Source organism: Carassius carassius, chromosome 31 (genome assembly GCF_963082965.1).
Source record: "Carassius carassius chromosome 31, fCarCar2.1, whole genome shotgun sequence".
Lineage (NCBI taxonomy): Eukaryota > Metazoa > Chordata > Actinopteri > Cypriniformes > Cyprinidae > Carassius > Carassius carassius.
The window spans coordinates 8,722,509-8,740,370 of NC_081785.1; the positions used below are offsets into that span (position 1 = coordinate 8,722,509).

At 35.8% G+C, this 17,862-nt stretch overlaps 1 protein-coding gene across 3 annotated transcripts in view; it reads right to left on the minus strand.

Annotated features, from left to right (window-relative positions):
* Nucleotides 1-7,835: 7,835 nt before the first annotated feature.
* The window catches only part of LOC132111472 (heat shock 70 kDa protein 12A-like), a 31,310-nt gene continuing 21,283 nt past the window's right edge, over nucleotides 7,836-17,862 (minus strand). For 2 of the 3 annotated variants that reach the window (XM_059518806.1, XM_059518805.1), the window contains exons 7-12: nucleotides 16,624-16,795; nucleotides 12,850-12,936; nucleotides 11,230-11,334; nucleotides 10,821-11,079; nucleotides 9,573-9,676; nucleotides 7,836-8,742 (exon numbers count right to left, since the gene is read on the minus strand). In XM_059518806.1, coding sequence (XP_059374789.1) covers nucleotides 8,111-8,742; nucleotides 9,573-9,676; nucleotides 10,821-11,079; nucleotides 11,230-11,334; nucleotides 12,850-12,936; nucleotides 16,624-16,795 — 1,359 coding nt within the window. In that variant the 3' untranslated portion in view covers nucleotides 7,836-8,110. The remainder of the gene's footprint in view (nucleotides 8,743-9,572; nucleotides 9,677-10,820; nucleotides 11,080-11,229; nucleotides 11,335-12,849; nucleotides 12,937-16,623; nucleotides 16,796-17,862) is intronic. The other variant, XM_059518807.1, reaches the window with a different exon arrangement.

Sequence of the window (17,862 nt, forward strand, 5' to 3'; positions counted from 1 at the left end):
TTTTGTACCTTAGGGTCAGGATGCGAATTAAAGGGGGGGGGGGGGGGTCTTTTTAATCGGCACATGATGCGCATGTTAATTAATTAATCTTATTAATTTGAAATTATATTAATTGGAACATTAAGTAATCAAATGGATTAAAAAAATAATAATCAATTGACAGGCCTATTTAAAACATAAAAAATATTTTTAATAGGGTCACTGTGTAATTTGCACCCTGCTTAGGGTACCTTTTTTTATGATTATGTACCAAATGTACAATATCATATGGTGATCAGCTTCACACTGCTTCTACTAATGGCTACAATTGGTTTCTATGTAAGCCCACCAAAAAAAGAAAGAAAAAAAACAGAACCAAGTTGAAAAAAAGAGTTTGAATGATTTTATGATTTATAGTTTTTTTTAGTTTATTTATCTAACACTGCAGTCTGACAAGCAAAATATGTCTCCCATCCATTAGCTCTAGTGCTTTTCTCTCCTGAAGCCACTCTTCTCATTGAGACTGTTTTTAACACTCAAAATAAAAGCAGTTACTGTTGTTCATCTGAATGCTACTGTGTGTGACATGTGGGTGTATGAGCCCTTCACGTCCGTCGAAGCCTCTCCTGCTCTGTAGGGTCGACGTGACTTGCAAAACTTCTCCTCACATTGATGCTGACAGAATTTTTGTTGCTTTTGTGCAAACAGCAGTCAGATTGGGCTCTAAATTACATGTTAATGGTCCTCTGATCCTTTTCACATCTCCGCTCAAAGTGCAAGCCCTCTTTTAATATGTCACACGCATGAGAGTCATTTCTAAAGGCTGCTTGAGTGCGTTTGTGTGTGACGCACTCTCATTAATCTGTCTCATGCTGCTCTCTGCTTTATGAAGTCCTGATTGCCTGCTCATTGTTTTCTCATTCACTTGTTTGAATACCCAACCTATAATCAGAGCTGTAAAAATAAGGCATTAAAAAGGCATGCTGCCATTTTCATGGTGACACTAACAAAGTACATTTGCATTCACACTGACATTTTACTCATTTAAGCCATCAAAACTTACAATGCCCATCAGAACAATCTCCAGGCTTCAGCTCTGAGTAAAACTGCATTATGGTGTTAGAATCTGAATTAAACCATGGCAATTGAAGAGGAGGGGTTGAATGCCCTCAAATATGCACACATCTCTCTCGCTGTCACTCTTTCTCTTCCTCTTTTCTTATTTCTTCATTGGGCACAAAGCTAATGATAACATAGATCTGTGATTCCAGTAATTAGAGTTGACTTATCAGAAGGAATATCCGGATGACAGCATGCTCCCATGATGAATAGCAGAATGGAAAGTTTGAAAACAAGCTTCAGGCTGATTTGCCCCGAGACTCGCTGCATTTATTACTGTGTTGAGCAAACATACAGCATATTGTGAAATATTATTACAATTCAAAATAATTGTTTTCTATTTTAATATACTTTAAATAATTTGAATTACCAGTGTTTTTCTATCTAATAAGCTCTTTTTTTGTGAACAGCATTGGTTTGAAACATAATTTTTTTATAATAATGTGAAAGTCTTTACTGTCATTTGTGATCATTGCTATGATATAATGAACATGAAATCCAGGTCTGTTCTCATCACTGGACACATGTGACATAAATTTTAATGACGCATAGTTTGACTTCAAAAATACCCAGTTAAATCATTTCGGCCCTCATCTCAGTTTTCAGGGCCCTTGTTTGACTTAGTTGTGGGTGTTTCTGTTAAATAAACAAAATAAACAAATAACCAGACAATGAAATAATTACAGGATTACCTGATAGAGGGGCAAGGAACATGTGCTTCACAATGCTGAAAATGTGTCAAGCGGCCACTTCTCATGATTTCATGATTCTGTTGGTGACAGAGCTGTGTGTTGGCGGCACCTCTGAAGATTTACATTTACATTTAATCATCTAGCAGACGCTTTTATCCAAAACAAGATGCTCTCTCACTATCACCCTAGCAACCAGCCAAGTTCTGACTGATGTGCCGTTCTGATGATCTCACCTCTTTGATAAGCTTCCTAAATCTCTCTCTCTCTCAAACACACACACACGCACACACACACACACACACACACACACACACACACACACACACACACACACACACACACACACACACACACACACACACACACACACACACACACACACACACACACACAGAGACCCTGTCCTGTTTGAAGTTGAGTGGTCCTCCACTCTCTCCTCTGTTAAAATAACACACACACCCCTGTCGCTTGTACAAATTGAATCAGAAGGGCTTTGCGTTTAGACTCATATTTAGATGGGGTGGGATCCTGGATGAGGGTGCTTGAGTCTAACTATAATTGCTGGGTTTTCATAATAAAATCCTTTTATTAATACTTACCTGCCGGGCGTATGGGCGGGGACTAGTGAGGATGATGTTTTAGTGGAGAGTAAAGTACCCTCAGCACTGGAAAATGGGGTTAATAAAAACATCCTGTAAGTGAATGATATTAAACTACTTCATACAGCCAGTTCTTTTGTTCAGTTTACTCCTGAAATGTCAGCATTTTAAAATATATAAAAAAATTGCTCTATGCGTTTTCTTTGTTTTAATAATGAAACATATTTTGTGATATTTTAAATATATCATAAATATATTGTAAGCTCATTTATAGTAATACATTATTTTATTGTATTTGTAAAAAAAAAAAAAAAATCACACTTCTACGCATATAACAGACACTAGGCGGCAGTGTTGACTCTTTAAAGTTATCTTTTTTTCAGCACTAAAATGTGCTTTGGCTTCTCAAATTATCAGATTTTATTTCTCTAATGCCAGAAATTGTTTCTATGCAGAAATTACTTTTAGGAAATACCTAAAGGTAGCCCAGAGTTTGGTCCAATGCATTAATACACACTGTATTCGTTTTGAATAGAAGGAATGCTTTCACGTAAGTAATACTATAGGCTAAGTAGTTTTTGGTTTTTGGTGGGGTTGTAGTAGACCACAGGAGTCTGGTATATTGCTTTTACTGGTGTTTAATACTTTGCTTAATCATAATAATAGTTTAAAAAGTGTGACAGTAGATCTTTGAAAAACAGCTTTTCTGAGGTTGGTTTCAATAAAATCTGTTTTTAAATTAACAAGAAAGTTTTGAGTTTTGAAACTTACAGGATGTTTTTATAGTACACTGACCTATTCTATATCAAAAGATCAAGGGTCAATTGATTTCTCAATTCATGACCCCTTTAAGGCCCTGAAATCTTTAAGAGTTTTAATTGTTCATAAGCTGTATACTCAAATTCAGCTTCAGTCAGTCTATAGAAGACCAAAATGTCCTTGATTTCAAATAATCCAGCAATTATATGTTCTTGTCGGAACAAGAAAACAGTGGCATTTCCCTTTTGAACTGAATCAGTCATTCTTCGCAGGACACAGGAGTTAAGTGGCCACTTCTCAGTATAAAAACCTCATTGAATGGAACAGGTTACAGTTCAATGTCTCATACATTATAGCTCATTGTCGAAGGACCTAAAATGTACTCTGTGAAAACAAACCAAAAAGTGAAGGACCCTTTTCCTTCTAAACAAAAGCATATACTCGACGCATCCATAGAAAATGAAAAACGGCTTCTAAACTCTTAAAATCTGGTGCCATTATTTACTTTAAGTTGATGTGTCAATGAACTACATCAAAGTCGGTGAGAATATTGCTTTTATTTTTGTATAGAATGGTAGAATTTACAAATGGCAAATCTGCCTTTGCAATTAAAAGATCGTGTACTGCACATAACTGAAGTAACACTGCCATGAATTCATCTGAAAGAAATCTATTGTAAAGTCAAGGTCTGTCTAAAACCACCTGTTGATGTGCAGGAGGTTGGTTAAAATTGATTTCTTTTTAACGTATAAAGGAACTGCTTGACCAGGGAACAGAGGATGTAAAGAAAGTGCTTACTAAACCATTTTTATTTCAAATTATGGTTAAGGTTCATTCAAATTATTTTTAAAGTTCCCTGAACGGCCATATTAATAAAGCACCCAGCCCATACACATATACAAAATCTATGAATCAGTTCGTGGAAATGATCTGATTTGGTTAAATACAATTCCAATCAAAAATAAATTCAGACAAAAATAATATAAATTCATAAATTGTGCTGCACAACCTTTAATCACCATGACAATTTGTAACCATTTAACACTTTGGCAAATTGGTAGCTAATTTTTACAAATTCGTTCAAGCTCATTTGTATGTTTTCCTTCGTTCTGCTCATGCCCCACTAATGTTTAGATTCATTTGTAGACCTATGCTTACTTTTTTCTAGACATCATATGTTTCTGTATGAATCACATCATACAAATTCAGCCTCCCTCAGATTTAAAAGAGAAGAATGCTTTAGCACAAGGTCACTCCTACATCATTTCATGCACAAGAAACACTACAGTCATTTTTTGAAATACACATACTTTTTATTGGGTGACAGTTTAGCTGTTAGTACTTGGCAATTAATCTTTTTGGATATGCATATGGCAAGAGCAGTGACACTGTATCCACTGATTAAAAATAACCCAGTAGATATAGTTTGTGAGTTTACACAGCGAGTGGAAGTCCATGTCAGCTCTAGTGAACATCTAAGAGACTTTCAAGCACTTAAAGCACAGACTCTAGCAAACATTGAAATTCTTCTGTTTTTCTAATCCTATGAACTGGTCGGTTTTCTTTTAGCAAAAACCAGTTAAATAAAAAAATTCCAAAAAGCCATTCAAAATCAAATTCACAGTGAATTATTAGCAAACATCCCTCTACAGCAATGTACGTCTTAATAATTCAGAAGAAGTGATCAAAATTAAACTGATAAACAAAAAAAGAACAAATGGATAGAGCTCTTTATGCACTTGTACAAGCATAACATAGCAAGAACTACATTTTATAAAGAGGGTATACATTGTGTTATCAAAAAAGAAAAAATAATGCCCATGAACTGGTATGGTGCAAATTAAGAGAAGAAAAAAAGCAAATGTTTAAACCAGATTTAATCTTTTAACATTCACCCTATCAGCAAAAAAAGTGTGTTTAATCCACAAATCTGGAGTGTGTCTATGTGTGTGTGCTCTGGCCTACAAGTGCATGCACACATTACACGTGATGACATCACTTCCTGCTTCTATTGCCTTGCACATCAAATGAGAGAGTGATCTGTGGTAGCTTGGATTTTATTATCCAAAGATTTACAATAGAATATTACCAAAAAATAAAAAAGGTCTCCTTTGTTGGTCTCTCATGCGAATCGTGCAGATCATATGCAATTATTTGCAATTAACAATCACATGAGCAGCGAATCCAGATTACATTGATAAGCTTAAGCATTTTATCCTGCGTGTATCTTGCTATTTATTTATTTTTTTCATTTTTAATGATATTATGTTGTTTGATGATGTTTTATTGACAATCTGTGGTCACCCTGGCAGATGCTTTGTATGATTTTCTAGAGGGAAACTTTTGATCCATCATGTTTTGATCCAGGATCTGTGCTATTCTCACAAATTTTAACTGTCCTGTGCGAAAACTATTTGCCGCTTCTTGTCTTGTATTGCTATTGCAAATCTATGGAAAAGCAACTGCATGACAGAGATCTCAAAGAACGCCGTAGCTGAGTTACACGCTGACTTTCAAACAATAAACATGTTCAGTTATCATCAGCTCAATGATCTAAAATGGTTGATTAATACATTTCCATAGCAACATTACAATTTTGCAGCTGAAGCTTTGACACACAGACTTCACAGCGGCAGACCAGCATGATGGAATAAGTGGGAATAAATTGTAGAACGTCACATTGCAATACCTTTATTGCTTTCATTTTTTTAGCATTGCATTTATCTCAGTGCCTTCCAAACCAAACACATGAATATTGCCTGTCATTAGTGGCATAATCTACAGACCACAAACCAAAATATAACCACAAAGTTCTTATTTCAAATGATAACTGCGATTAAAGATAAGTTAAAAGGTTTTCTAGTCTTGTGAATTTCTTATAGAGCAACGAAAGCATTGGAGAATTTGAAAATGGGAAATTAAAGGTTTGTTTTGGGTTAAGTTACAAATGGTCTACATGGGGTGTAGTTTGGGGGTTATGGTTTTTGTGAATGGGACTACAGTTCAGTTTGGTGGGTCATGTTTGGGTTTGGATTAGGTTAATAAATGAATTTAGTATACATATGAAAGCTGGTGAGAGTGGAAGAAAGAATGTGTGCTCTTAAGGCCTGCATTCACACACTGCTCATAAAGCGCTAATGCAAAAACAACACTAAAAACCTGTACAATCTCTTTAAATACTGTATATACAGAAATAAACATTTCTTTTGTCACATATTCCCCAAAATAATCTCCTAAACAAAAATAGAGAGAAAAACAAATGTGGCTTCTCTTTCTAATGAGCAGGATTAAAGGCAACTAGCATATAGCAATGGCTATTTTTTCAAATCATGATGCAGGTACAGCTAGCTGTTTCTCTGTCACTGCCACTTCAAACGATGATTAAGATTCACATTCAGGATTTCTGCTTAGCGCAACATACTGACCAACAATATGAACATATGCTAAATTTCACTCTCCAGAACTTCTCAAATGCCTTGACTTACAAAAAAATAAAATAAAAACAGACAAAAAGTCAACATAATGAGATGTAAGAACAATAAATATATAAAAAAAGTGTTTTGCCACAGCCTTGTAGCACTAGTGAGACAAACTGATGGTAATGTTGTCACAGGAATCAGCACCTTTGTGATGTGTAGCTCAGGTTTCGGTACCATTCTCAATAGTCCTAAATGTTTGCGATGAAGAACATACTGAGCTTCTGTTTCAGACTAACAAATTGGTCACAAATCCAGGAGCCAATACCATCTGCTTTACCTCATCATAATCGAAATGAATGAACTGGTTCTGGACTGGGCCCTGAAGGTAATAGACCAGAGGTTAAGAGCAAAGCAGTATGTTTTCTAAGAGAAAATTTTATAGTTCTGCCATGGTGTGTATTTAAGACTAATGTAGCCGACTTAACCTGAACTTGTCTTGCTAAGTTATTATAGAATGCGATCCCAAATTGCACTACTAGAAATATGCAGCTGTATTTTGGCTCTATCCATGCAGAGTTTGCATCTCTGTGCAGAAAATAGCCACTAAGACTGCAAACAGACTATAATAGAAGCATTAAGAGAATAAGGGACTGAGACTAGATGAGTATCAATGAGACAAAATGAACTCAGCTTTGGCCAGATACGAGAAGTTTCATCTTGTCGAGTTCAATTGTGGATTAGAAATGAAAGAACCAAATAAAATAAAATAAAATTGCACAACTATTCAAGCAAATGTCACATGGAAGGTCGGCAAAACATTGTATATTAGAGACTCCAAACCTTCATCTCTCATTCATTCTCTATTTTGAATTTCCTCTTTCTTTCATGTATCCTTCTATACTGACATTTTACTCTGCATTCTGTCTTGCTTTCCAGTCAAAATATCTATACATCCTTTAAACAAAAAATAATTACTTGAGAGGCAAAACTGCACAATATATTAATACTTTTTTTAAGGAATACATCTTGAATGAAGTTTTTCTTTTTTGTAAGCATATTTTACAGATTTAGTGGTTTATGTTTGTAACAAGAAAATAAAAGCATTTGCAAATAGATGTAATTATTACCATAACTCCAGCCTACCGTGTCACATGATTCTTCAGAGATCTTTTGAATATGCTATTTTGGGGCTTAAGATAACATTTCTTATTTTTATCAATTTTGAAAAGAGATGTGCTGCTTAATATTTTTGTGGAACGCATGATACATCTGGATCCTATGATAAAGTACTGCATGTTTACATTTGAAATAGAAATCTTTAGTAACAAACGTGTCTATAGTCACTTTGGAATTTTGATCAATTGAATGTGCAAGTATTACTTTTAAGAAAAAAAAAAAAACAATTCTAAAAACGAGTTTTAATATATTAAGCAATTTTAAAAGTAACAAATATATCATGTTTTTAAGGATGTTTAGATATTTAACTGGAAAACTACAATGCTGAGTTTCTGCAGTGTGTGGTTTATGCATCCCTCATCTTCTTCTATTGGCTAAGGAAATCGATGCTAGCTTTGACACTGCGAGAGGTTGCCACGTCGAGAGCCATGGCTCTTATCTCTGTGTCTCCGAACTGCATGAGCGTCTGGATCTCTCTTCGTGCTGCTGGACTCTCAGTACCGCTCACATCCAGCTTCAGCGTACCACACTTCCTCACACCTGGGTCCGTGATGAAATTGACCGACTCTTTTTCTGAGCAGTAAACGTGAATGACGATCACTTGCTGTGATGGCTTCGCCGGCGTGTAGCTGCGTTTTACTGTTTCACCCAGCGCCACTGACTGATCGGCAGAGATGAACGTATCGAAGACGTCAGTGCACCAGTGCATACCTTCCTTCACAAGCATCTTCCCCGGTGGGTGCTTCCCCTCTACGAAACGGTTCAGGACACCCACGCCGTAGGTGAGTGGAGAGCGGCGCACCTTTATGACGCTGGGATCCAGGCCGAACAACACCGCCCCCTTGAGGATGGTCAAGCCCACATCATTCGGAATAATGATTCGGCTGCGGCCCTGAAGCATCTTCTGAACCGCCTGTTGCAGCAGAGGAGACTCTGCGAATCCTCCCACCAGGAAAAGAAACTTAATGTCTGTCACCTCTGGCCTATCAAATAACTCGACTGGAGAACATATAGAAGAATGAAAGTGGAGAAAAAGGATTTTGGAAAAAAAAATGGCATTAGTTCATTACAAGATTAATCACAAAACATTTCAACACATGGGCATTTAACCAAAGAATGTTATGCACTCCTCCGGTTTTCAACAAAAATCCAGTTTACTAGCAGTGATGTCCCTGCTTGTAGTTTTTGATACAGATCACAGCTGGGTTCAACCAACATAAGAGCCAAGGGACTGAGTTCTGACCCAGTTCTGTGTGAGTATTTTGGGCAGATTGTCGAGACTCCCCTGACTGGGCCAGTGCTTGGCCTAATTGTGTCTCCCAGTAGCTCATTAGTTTATACAGCTTGACACATTCTACTAATGTCTGGAATACACTACACAACTTTTGCCCAGATTTTTGCCCCAATTTGCAGTCTGGAGGAGTTGGCACTAGTTGTCTAAATATTGAGCACATACTGGGTCAGTTGACAGATTTCAGAGAAAATCACATGGTATATAATGTGAACAGAAATTTTAGGCTATTTATCAACTTCAGATTGTGGCTCAATGTTTGATATTTTGGGATACTTTACCAATAAAAAGAAATATAAATATTAGATGGGGAAACTTAAATGAAAATTAAAAAAGGCGCCTTGGCAACTAACTGAAATAAATAAGATTTAAGTTGAAGTACTAAAATAACTAAAACTGAAATAAAATTAAAAGAATGCTATAAAGAAATATCGCTTTAAACTCTAGAAATATCGCTTTAAACTCTAGAAATATCGCTTTAAACTCTAGAAATCAATATCATATTAGTGTTCCAGTAAATTACTGCGTAGTTACTCACTCAGGTGCTGTATAATGTGGTCTATAGTTGGTTTGAACAGAGCATTCATTGCATCTGGATTCATCCTCAGCATGCCCTGCGAAGACCACTTCACAAACTCCACACTGTAGAAGAGACGAAACTAGAGTTATAGACTGAAACAAATAACAGATTCTCCTCATTTGGCCTTGGTGCATTTTTAAAAATCATCTTGACATATGGAAGATTATTGAGAAACTTGATATTATTGAGTTTTCATTATTAGGTTTTCCACTGCTATAAAAAAGTCAATGCATGTGTGCTAATAGGTTTCCAGTAAACAGATGCATATATTCCCAATATGGCTGCGCTGTGCAGTTTGACGCAGGGCTGAACGAACGCTTATAGATGCCTGTCTCACAGGCTTGTATTAAAAACTGTCCCCTGTTGGACATGAGAGCTTAAAATCCATAACATTCTAGTTAGAGTAGTCTTACTCATTGCTCGCAAAAGACTTTTTAATTACCGTGTTAGGAAAGAATATAAAAACCATAAGAACCATTAAATGATGCAAATAATATAACAGGTTCACATTTTTTTAATAAAAAGATAAAACTAGATAATTTCGCCTCTTAATTGGACATTTTGTGTCGGATCTGATACTTCTGCTCAGGAAGCAACCATTACAACTAGTTTTAGAAGACATAAATAAGACTAGTTGTAATTAAATAGACATGATATTTAAAGTAATTTTCTGAGAATTATTTATATCGCCTGCGATGCTAAGAACTTATAGAAGCCTCTGTAAGCAATTATCTAATTAACAAAATTACTTGCCTATAATCAAATCGTTAGAGCTACTGGGTGAAAGTGACATAGATTAATATTCACGACAAGCTGAAAATAATGCATAACGTGCTCTCCCCTGTTTTTTAGATTTTCTTGTTCCTATGCCCTTCGATTATGAGTGTTTCGCACAAAGTCAGCAATCACACACACAAACAAACATGGTATTCATTTAGCTGACGTGGCCATCTTTATACAGGTCCTGATGGCTTATTGAATGGCTGTGTGTAAAGTATTAACAGCAGTCATGAATAGACAGATTAACTATCCAGGGGCTGTAGGTCACCCATGCCTGACCTCAAAAGAGACCGACAACAATTACCACAAAGGCGGAGAGTCAGCAGGACTCACAAAAGTCACCACTCTATGAATACAGAGAAAAGCATCAAACTTGACTGGATTGTATTAATGGGTGATTTCTAATACAGCGTTTTAGACACTCACTTGCTCTTCCTCAGCGCATGCTCTACGCTGTGTCCTCTGAATTTCTTGTAGTAGTCGATGAAAGAGAAGGGCAGGTTAATATTTAATGGGTTGCTTCGGTCAGGAGTCGCTGCCCTTTTACGTGACTCAAACGCAATCATCAGATCCACCCAGGCAGCAGGACGCTTGATCTTAAACTGGTCAATAAAATCCTGTCCGAATATCTTACACAGGAGCTTCTCAAATTCATAATCTATACCAATAGAGCCATACGGGCCTCCTGCGGAGAGAATGGAAAGATATAAAAATCATTTCGGATGATTGGAAATAATTACATTTCAGAATAGCAGAACGCTTTTCATTGGAAATGTATGTTTTTTAAGCAAAATGTTAATCTCAAGCTACAGGTCGTAAAAGCTGTGTCTTGTACCTGAGGCTTTGTAAAGCTCCTTCAAGTGCCCTTCTGGCATGCAGATCTGATGCACTGTAAGATCGACCGTCCCTCCTCCACAATCCACAACCACATAACGATCACCTAGAGAGCACCACCAGAGACAACATTTGAGAGTCACCATCAAAAACTAATTCATCAGGGTGGATTTACATCTCATCTGGCGACATTTTACACTTTTTCAGGTACTCTCTGCAGATATTGGATGTGAGTGACGCTGACATGTCCGCCAAGTACTTTAGCAAGGTGTCAGAGGAACAGTGACCTACATTCACGGTTCACTGATTGATAACTCAAGTAGAAGTCTTTGGAATTAAAACTCTATGTAGGTTCTGTTAAATATACGCAAACTGTATATTTAAAGAGACAGTTCACCCAAAAAATGGTTGGGGGAATGTACTCTCTCAAGATGGTCCAAACCCAATGCTATGAAAATAGCATTTTGGACATTATGCAAAATATATTCACTTGTATTCCACAGAAGAAGAAATAAAATCATACAGACATGGAATAAAATACAATGAGTACATTTTAACTTTTTAAGTAAAGTGTCTCTTTAACAACAGAAAATGTACTGAAATTTGAACTATTTTGAATAAATGTAATTTGTGTGGGGGTTATTCCAGCAGTGTTGAATAGGCAAAGTGTGCTGAGGCAATACTGATGGTTGAGCAGCTGCTGATTCAGACAGCAGAATAAGGGCAGAGCTCACCAGAGCAGGGATTTCAAACTAAGCATCTTATCTTCTCAGCAAGGGTGCATCTAGTCTCAGGAAACACATTCAAGGACCACCCACAGTCTGTTTGCTGACTCCAATGCATATTACAAGCAAAAACAGCAAGTGCTGGCAAAAATCTTTGGTTCCAATCTGACCGACTTTGAAATTATCAGCAATATGATCATAATCATAATGGTAAAAGACTATGAAAAAAAACGCTACATTAAAAACCTGTTAATTGGTGAATGGTAAGTTCCCTATTGTTTATGGTGAAAAACTGTAATGGGATATTTAATGTAATTTTACAATAAAATACTGCCACCTTATCATTTACAGTGAAAAAAAAAAAAAGTAAACTGACAAGAAATTCACAGAATTCTCTGTTATAGCGCCCATTTGACAGTCTCTTTATTCAGTAATGTATTTTATTCCAATATTGCATATGCCTAATTCTCAAAAAATCAAAATAACAGCTGAAGTGGTTAAATGTTTTAAAAAAAAAATCAAATATTGTCACATAGTTTTTACAGTGTAAGCACAGACAGGCTAAAATTCTAAACATATTACCTATACACATTTTCCACTATTTTTAATGCATTTTCTATACAACCACACATTAAAACAAACCAAACACCAACTGGTCACGTTACATGTCAGTCAGACAGTCTCTTCCTGTTTGAGTGGGTGATTCTTGGGCAGAATAAGCTGCACTGAGGTCAATTTTTTTGCTGAAAGGTCTGGCTATGTGAGACTAGTGTGCCTCCTTCCTAAGAGCTTCAGAATTTAGGATTTTCTTAACTTACTGTATGACAGCAGCATCAGAAACAGCAGGAGCAAAATACTACAAGAAAAAAAAAAGTGTGTGAGAAGACAGACTCTACCTTCAGTGAGTTCAGACCAGAGCTCTCCTATGACATTCTCCACCAGAAAGGTACGGCTCTGTCGGTTACGGCGCACAAGGTCCTTGGCTGGTTATTGAAAGAGAGAGACAGGAAGTGTGTGTGAGAGGGAAGGCAGCATGAAGCTGTTTGTGTGTGTGTGTGGCAGTTCTATAGGCAATGCGACAGGATGGAAAAGGAACCTGGGCTGAATGTGGTTTCTGTAAGCAGGGGGATGCTGCTGGAAAAGAAGTCCCAATGGAACGCAAAACTCATTTAACTTCAGGGAAATTCAAAGAAAATTTAAAGAAAAGCAGTAAAACTGCTGTGATGTTTTGTTACTTATTAAAAACTTCAATTTTAGGGATATAAAATTTTAAAGTTCTGGTTGTAATTATTACATTTATCAGTGAACGGGCATTAGATGACAGTTAGATGACCTACAACTATCCACAATTAAATATCCAATATCAATTGATACAAATAAATGAAAAAAAAAATGATAATATCTGAAAATGACTGCTATGGTACCAATATATTGTTCATCCCTTGAAATTTTCAAACATGCAACTTTTGTTTCAGAGAAAATAATTTTTGTGCATTTTTCCTGCAATACAGACACTGCTAATCAAATGAATTGAAATAAACTGAATTAGATTAACTGATTCTAAATTAGATTTCCACATTTTATTAATCCCCTATGGGCCAACCATATTAGAAAAAATTAATAAATTGTGTGCACGATTTAATAATTTGTTCCCTCAATGTACTAAAATGTGCACACAATTACTATTGCGTTCCCTCGATTTGCTATTGCGTTCCCTCGATCTGGTATTGCGTTCACTCGATTTGCTAAATTGTGCGCACGATTTAGCAAATCGAGGAAACGAAATAGTAAATCGAGGGAACACAATAGTAATCATGCGCACGTTTTAGTACATTGAGGGAACAAAGTAGTAAATCGTGCACACGATTTAGCCTACTATTTTTTCTTGCATGTCTTGTGCAGGGTTCCGTAATATTATGATGTTGCAAATAAGTAAATATTTAACTAAACATCTGATATGTAAAGTATAATTATAGCTCAATATTGCAATTAAACCAGTAAGTCTTAAACATTTAGTGCATCTTTCCACGATTATTCCATTGAAAGACTTCCTCTCTTTTTCACTTTTGTGAACTTCCTGACTGTGACCAGAATGTAAAAATTTGTTCATTTACTGTGGAGGGGAAGATTGTCCTGATCTGATAAAGGGCAGTTGGTCTGATGGCATCAGTGGATAATGGCCATCCTGGCAGTTGTAAACAGGCCCAAACAGGAAGCTCTACTGCATGGAGACTGACATTTTCTCCAGTGTACAGAAAACAATTAAATGGACCAGCTGACATTTTTTCAGTACAGTGACAGCTTCTGATGGGGCGTGAGAGACCTAACCACTCAAACAAACAGTGTTTCAGACTCAGGTCTGAAATTCTTGCACCACCTTTATAGCAAATTCATCACTCATTACACTCACAGCCTATATTAGATGATCTGAACATCAAGTCAGTAACGAAAACGTGTGAATTCAACAAGAGATCATGACCTTTGGTTTTGTGGAACAGTTTGTGGGAATAAGTGGTTCAGATGAATATCGATTCTTCATTGATTCCCAAACAATAACATTTGGTCCACTGCTGGCCTGCTCCACAATGGGTCGCCACACACAATCGCTTCCTGTCTCAGGCTCTCAACGTCAGCTAAATTTAACCATGTTTTCATTGCTGTCCATTGAATATCAAATATACTGGCTATCAGAGCACAAATACTACTCATGTTAAACTAATCAATAAACACTACTCCTTTTGTCCTTTATTCATTCTTTTTCTCCCTCTCTATCTATAGAACAGGATATGCAAAGAGGTCAAATGCGATTTCACACCCCTTTCGATGCATCTTGATCATTTAGTTAACATATTTCACTTATGTAGTGTTCTGTTCTGATAACTCTCTTATCATTCTTAATTTTATTAAATGTTGACATTAACCAATAATAATTAACATTTTATCAAATGTGATTAAGAAACAGTTTAAGAAATATTGTCAACATTTTTGTTAATTGTTAATTTAAATAATTGAAATTGTTGCTAAATTAATGTAAGGCATGACCTCTAACAATCACACGATTATGAATAAATGTGCATGCAAACTTATAGAGAGGAAAAAGAAATGTATGAGGCATTGTGCATTTGCAAAGCTGTTTCTCATGCTGGCATCACCATTCAGCAGTGGTCCAAATGACTGTTACCTTCTGAATGCACATGAAAAATGACTTATCATTGACATTTCTAAAATCACAGGCCACTTAAATGCTATAAATTCAAGTGAAAATGCCCTTTTTTATATAAAGCCCACTGTATAATTGCATGCGTTGTCAGTATGTAATAAGGACATGAGCAGGGCAATGGAGGTGAACTGGAATGGTCTGGAGGACAAAGAAAGTGTTTTTGTGTTCCTGTGAGAGATGAAGAAATGCTCTGCCTCTATACAAAACACCTTTATGTCTGATTACATTTTACTTTGGTATGTGACATAAACTGTTCACAGCATATTTACTGTGGAATTTAGGATGTTTCTTCAACTATGGGCACTTCTGACCCTGTGGACTCCTTTAAATCACACTTTTCACATTCATACTACCGGTAGTTTATTTAATTTATCCATTTGTCTTGTGGCTAATTTCATAGGTAACATTTTATCTAGAATCAGTCCAAAAATATATATATACATAAAAGATATGAATAAATGATATGAATAAATAAATTAGATAAATAATAATAATAATAATAATTATTATTATTTTTTAGGTAAACATCAACCCCTGGGAATGTAAAGGTGCCCATAGTTGAAATACCACAAAATGACATCTGTGTGTTCATGCATGGTAATAAATATACTAGTGTTCAAAAGTTTGGGGCCTTTAAGAATACATTTTGAAAGAAATTTCTTCTGCTCACCAAGGATGTTTTCATTTGATCAAAAATACAATAAAATAGTAATATGTAAAATAGAAAATTTTAAAACAGATGTTTAAATCTATTTTAATATTTAAAAATCTATTCATCAGAATTCTGACAAACACATCTACTTGAAATAGAAATCTTTTGTAACAATACAAGTCTTTACTGTCACTTTTGAGCAGTTTAATGTGTCTTTGCTGAATAAAAGTATTTGAAAAGTTTTCAAAGTATTTCTTTACAAAAGACTTTTGGACCCAAACTTATGAACAGTAATGTACATGGAAACATCCATCTATCCCTCCCTCCCACTGTTTCTGCAAGCATCATCACCTTCTCTCCCTCACTGCGGTGAGAGTTTAATAGGCATGTTGGACTGCAGGAATCCTGCAGTTCTAGTTCAGGAGTAATCCTCAGTTTAGTGCTACAGTAGTTTTAAATGTTAAAACTGATTTCCATTGCACTGTTAATCTGGTTTAAACTCCCCATTAGGAAGGAGTGAATGTTGGAAAAAAATTATAATTTTATATTGAGCAATGAAAAACATCTTTACAGTTACTACTACTATACTTGGTCAAACATTTTTGCAAGATCTTTCTATATCTCTCAAAAAGAAGAGCCTACATCATGACCAGCCCAACTTAACTACAGACTCTATTTGGACTTTTGAAGAACTATTCACTGGCCAAAGGTTGGCGGTGCCAAAATCTTGGTTTATCCTCATAGCAGAATGCTTGTGGTTCACCTGTAATATGGTAAAAGATGATATGGGTGGCTTACCCTGGGTCATTCCCATCCCAACATTCTCAGTTGGGCTGTAACCGTTCAAGGCCGTTTTGTTGCCCAAATCAACCATTTGGTGGAGACGGAGCTTTCTGCAGTAAATGGACGCAGCCTCTGGTTCCAGAGCAATGATCAGCTGATCAGGGTTTTCACGAGAAGCCATCCCAGCCTAGATGAGTATAGAGCACAACGGCAAGACTTTAAAACAGGAGTCTGAAACCCAGGCTCATCTTGACTTATACATAAAACATACCAATGATTATAAATGAAGCTTTCATTTGATAAATATGAACATTTATTTCTCAGTAAACTTTAAGACTCCAGTAAATTCACATTTACTCATCTAAACATTTACTTAGCATTTACTTATCTTAACTTAACTGTACTTTATTGAAATAAATAGAAATAAAAAAAGAATATGAGACGAAAAACTTAAATTAACATTTTAAAAAAGTTAAAGCAATAAATTGCTAACAGAAAAAAAAGTCACGAAAAGGCATAAAATACACAATTGTTTTTTTTTTTTTTTTTTAAATAAACTTAAAGTAAACATTTAAACTGAAAATCTGAAAAAAGAAAAAATCTGGTAGTTAATTAAACATAAATGTTTTCTAATAACATTAACATTTTGGCTAAGTATACAGGTGCTGATCATATAATTAGAATATTAACAAAAAATTGATTTATTTCACTAATTCCATTCAAAAAGTGAAACTTGTGTAGCATTTTGGACCAATCAGACACACAATTATTTGTTACATTTAACAAATAATATTGCCTCCTCATCTAACCAAAGGGTTTATGGAACCTTCCCCCAAAAAGGAAGCTATCACCTCAACATGGACAGAACAGGCCTCTGGTTCCCTAGCAACCAAAGGCCCACTATCTGATAACACTAGGTTTACGATGTGGCTGAGCAACTCTTAACTCAAGTCTCTCAGAAACAGACACATAATGCACATAAAAAGTGACTCTTCTGTAATTAATTCATAGAAAACCCTTTATTTGAAGTAATTCACATATACTTTAGGGCATTGTGGATACTGTTACTGTTCTTGTATATTGTGTTTTGTACATTGTATATGTTTTATATGCGCTTATGATGGATCACTAGTTAATTTAACCTCATCTATATGATGTTTGGTATCTGTGAGTTCGTATTTTCATAATCTAAATGAGAGTGTATATTATATGTTGATGCCTATGCAACACATTAGTTTTATAAGAACCTTAAAG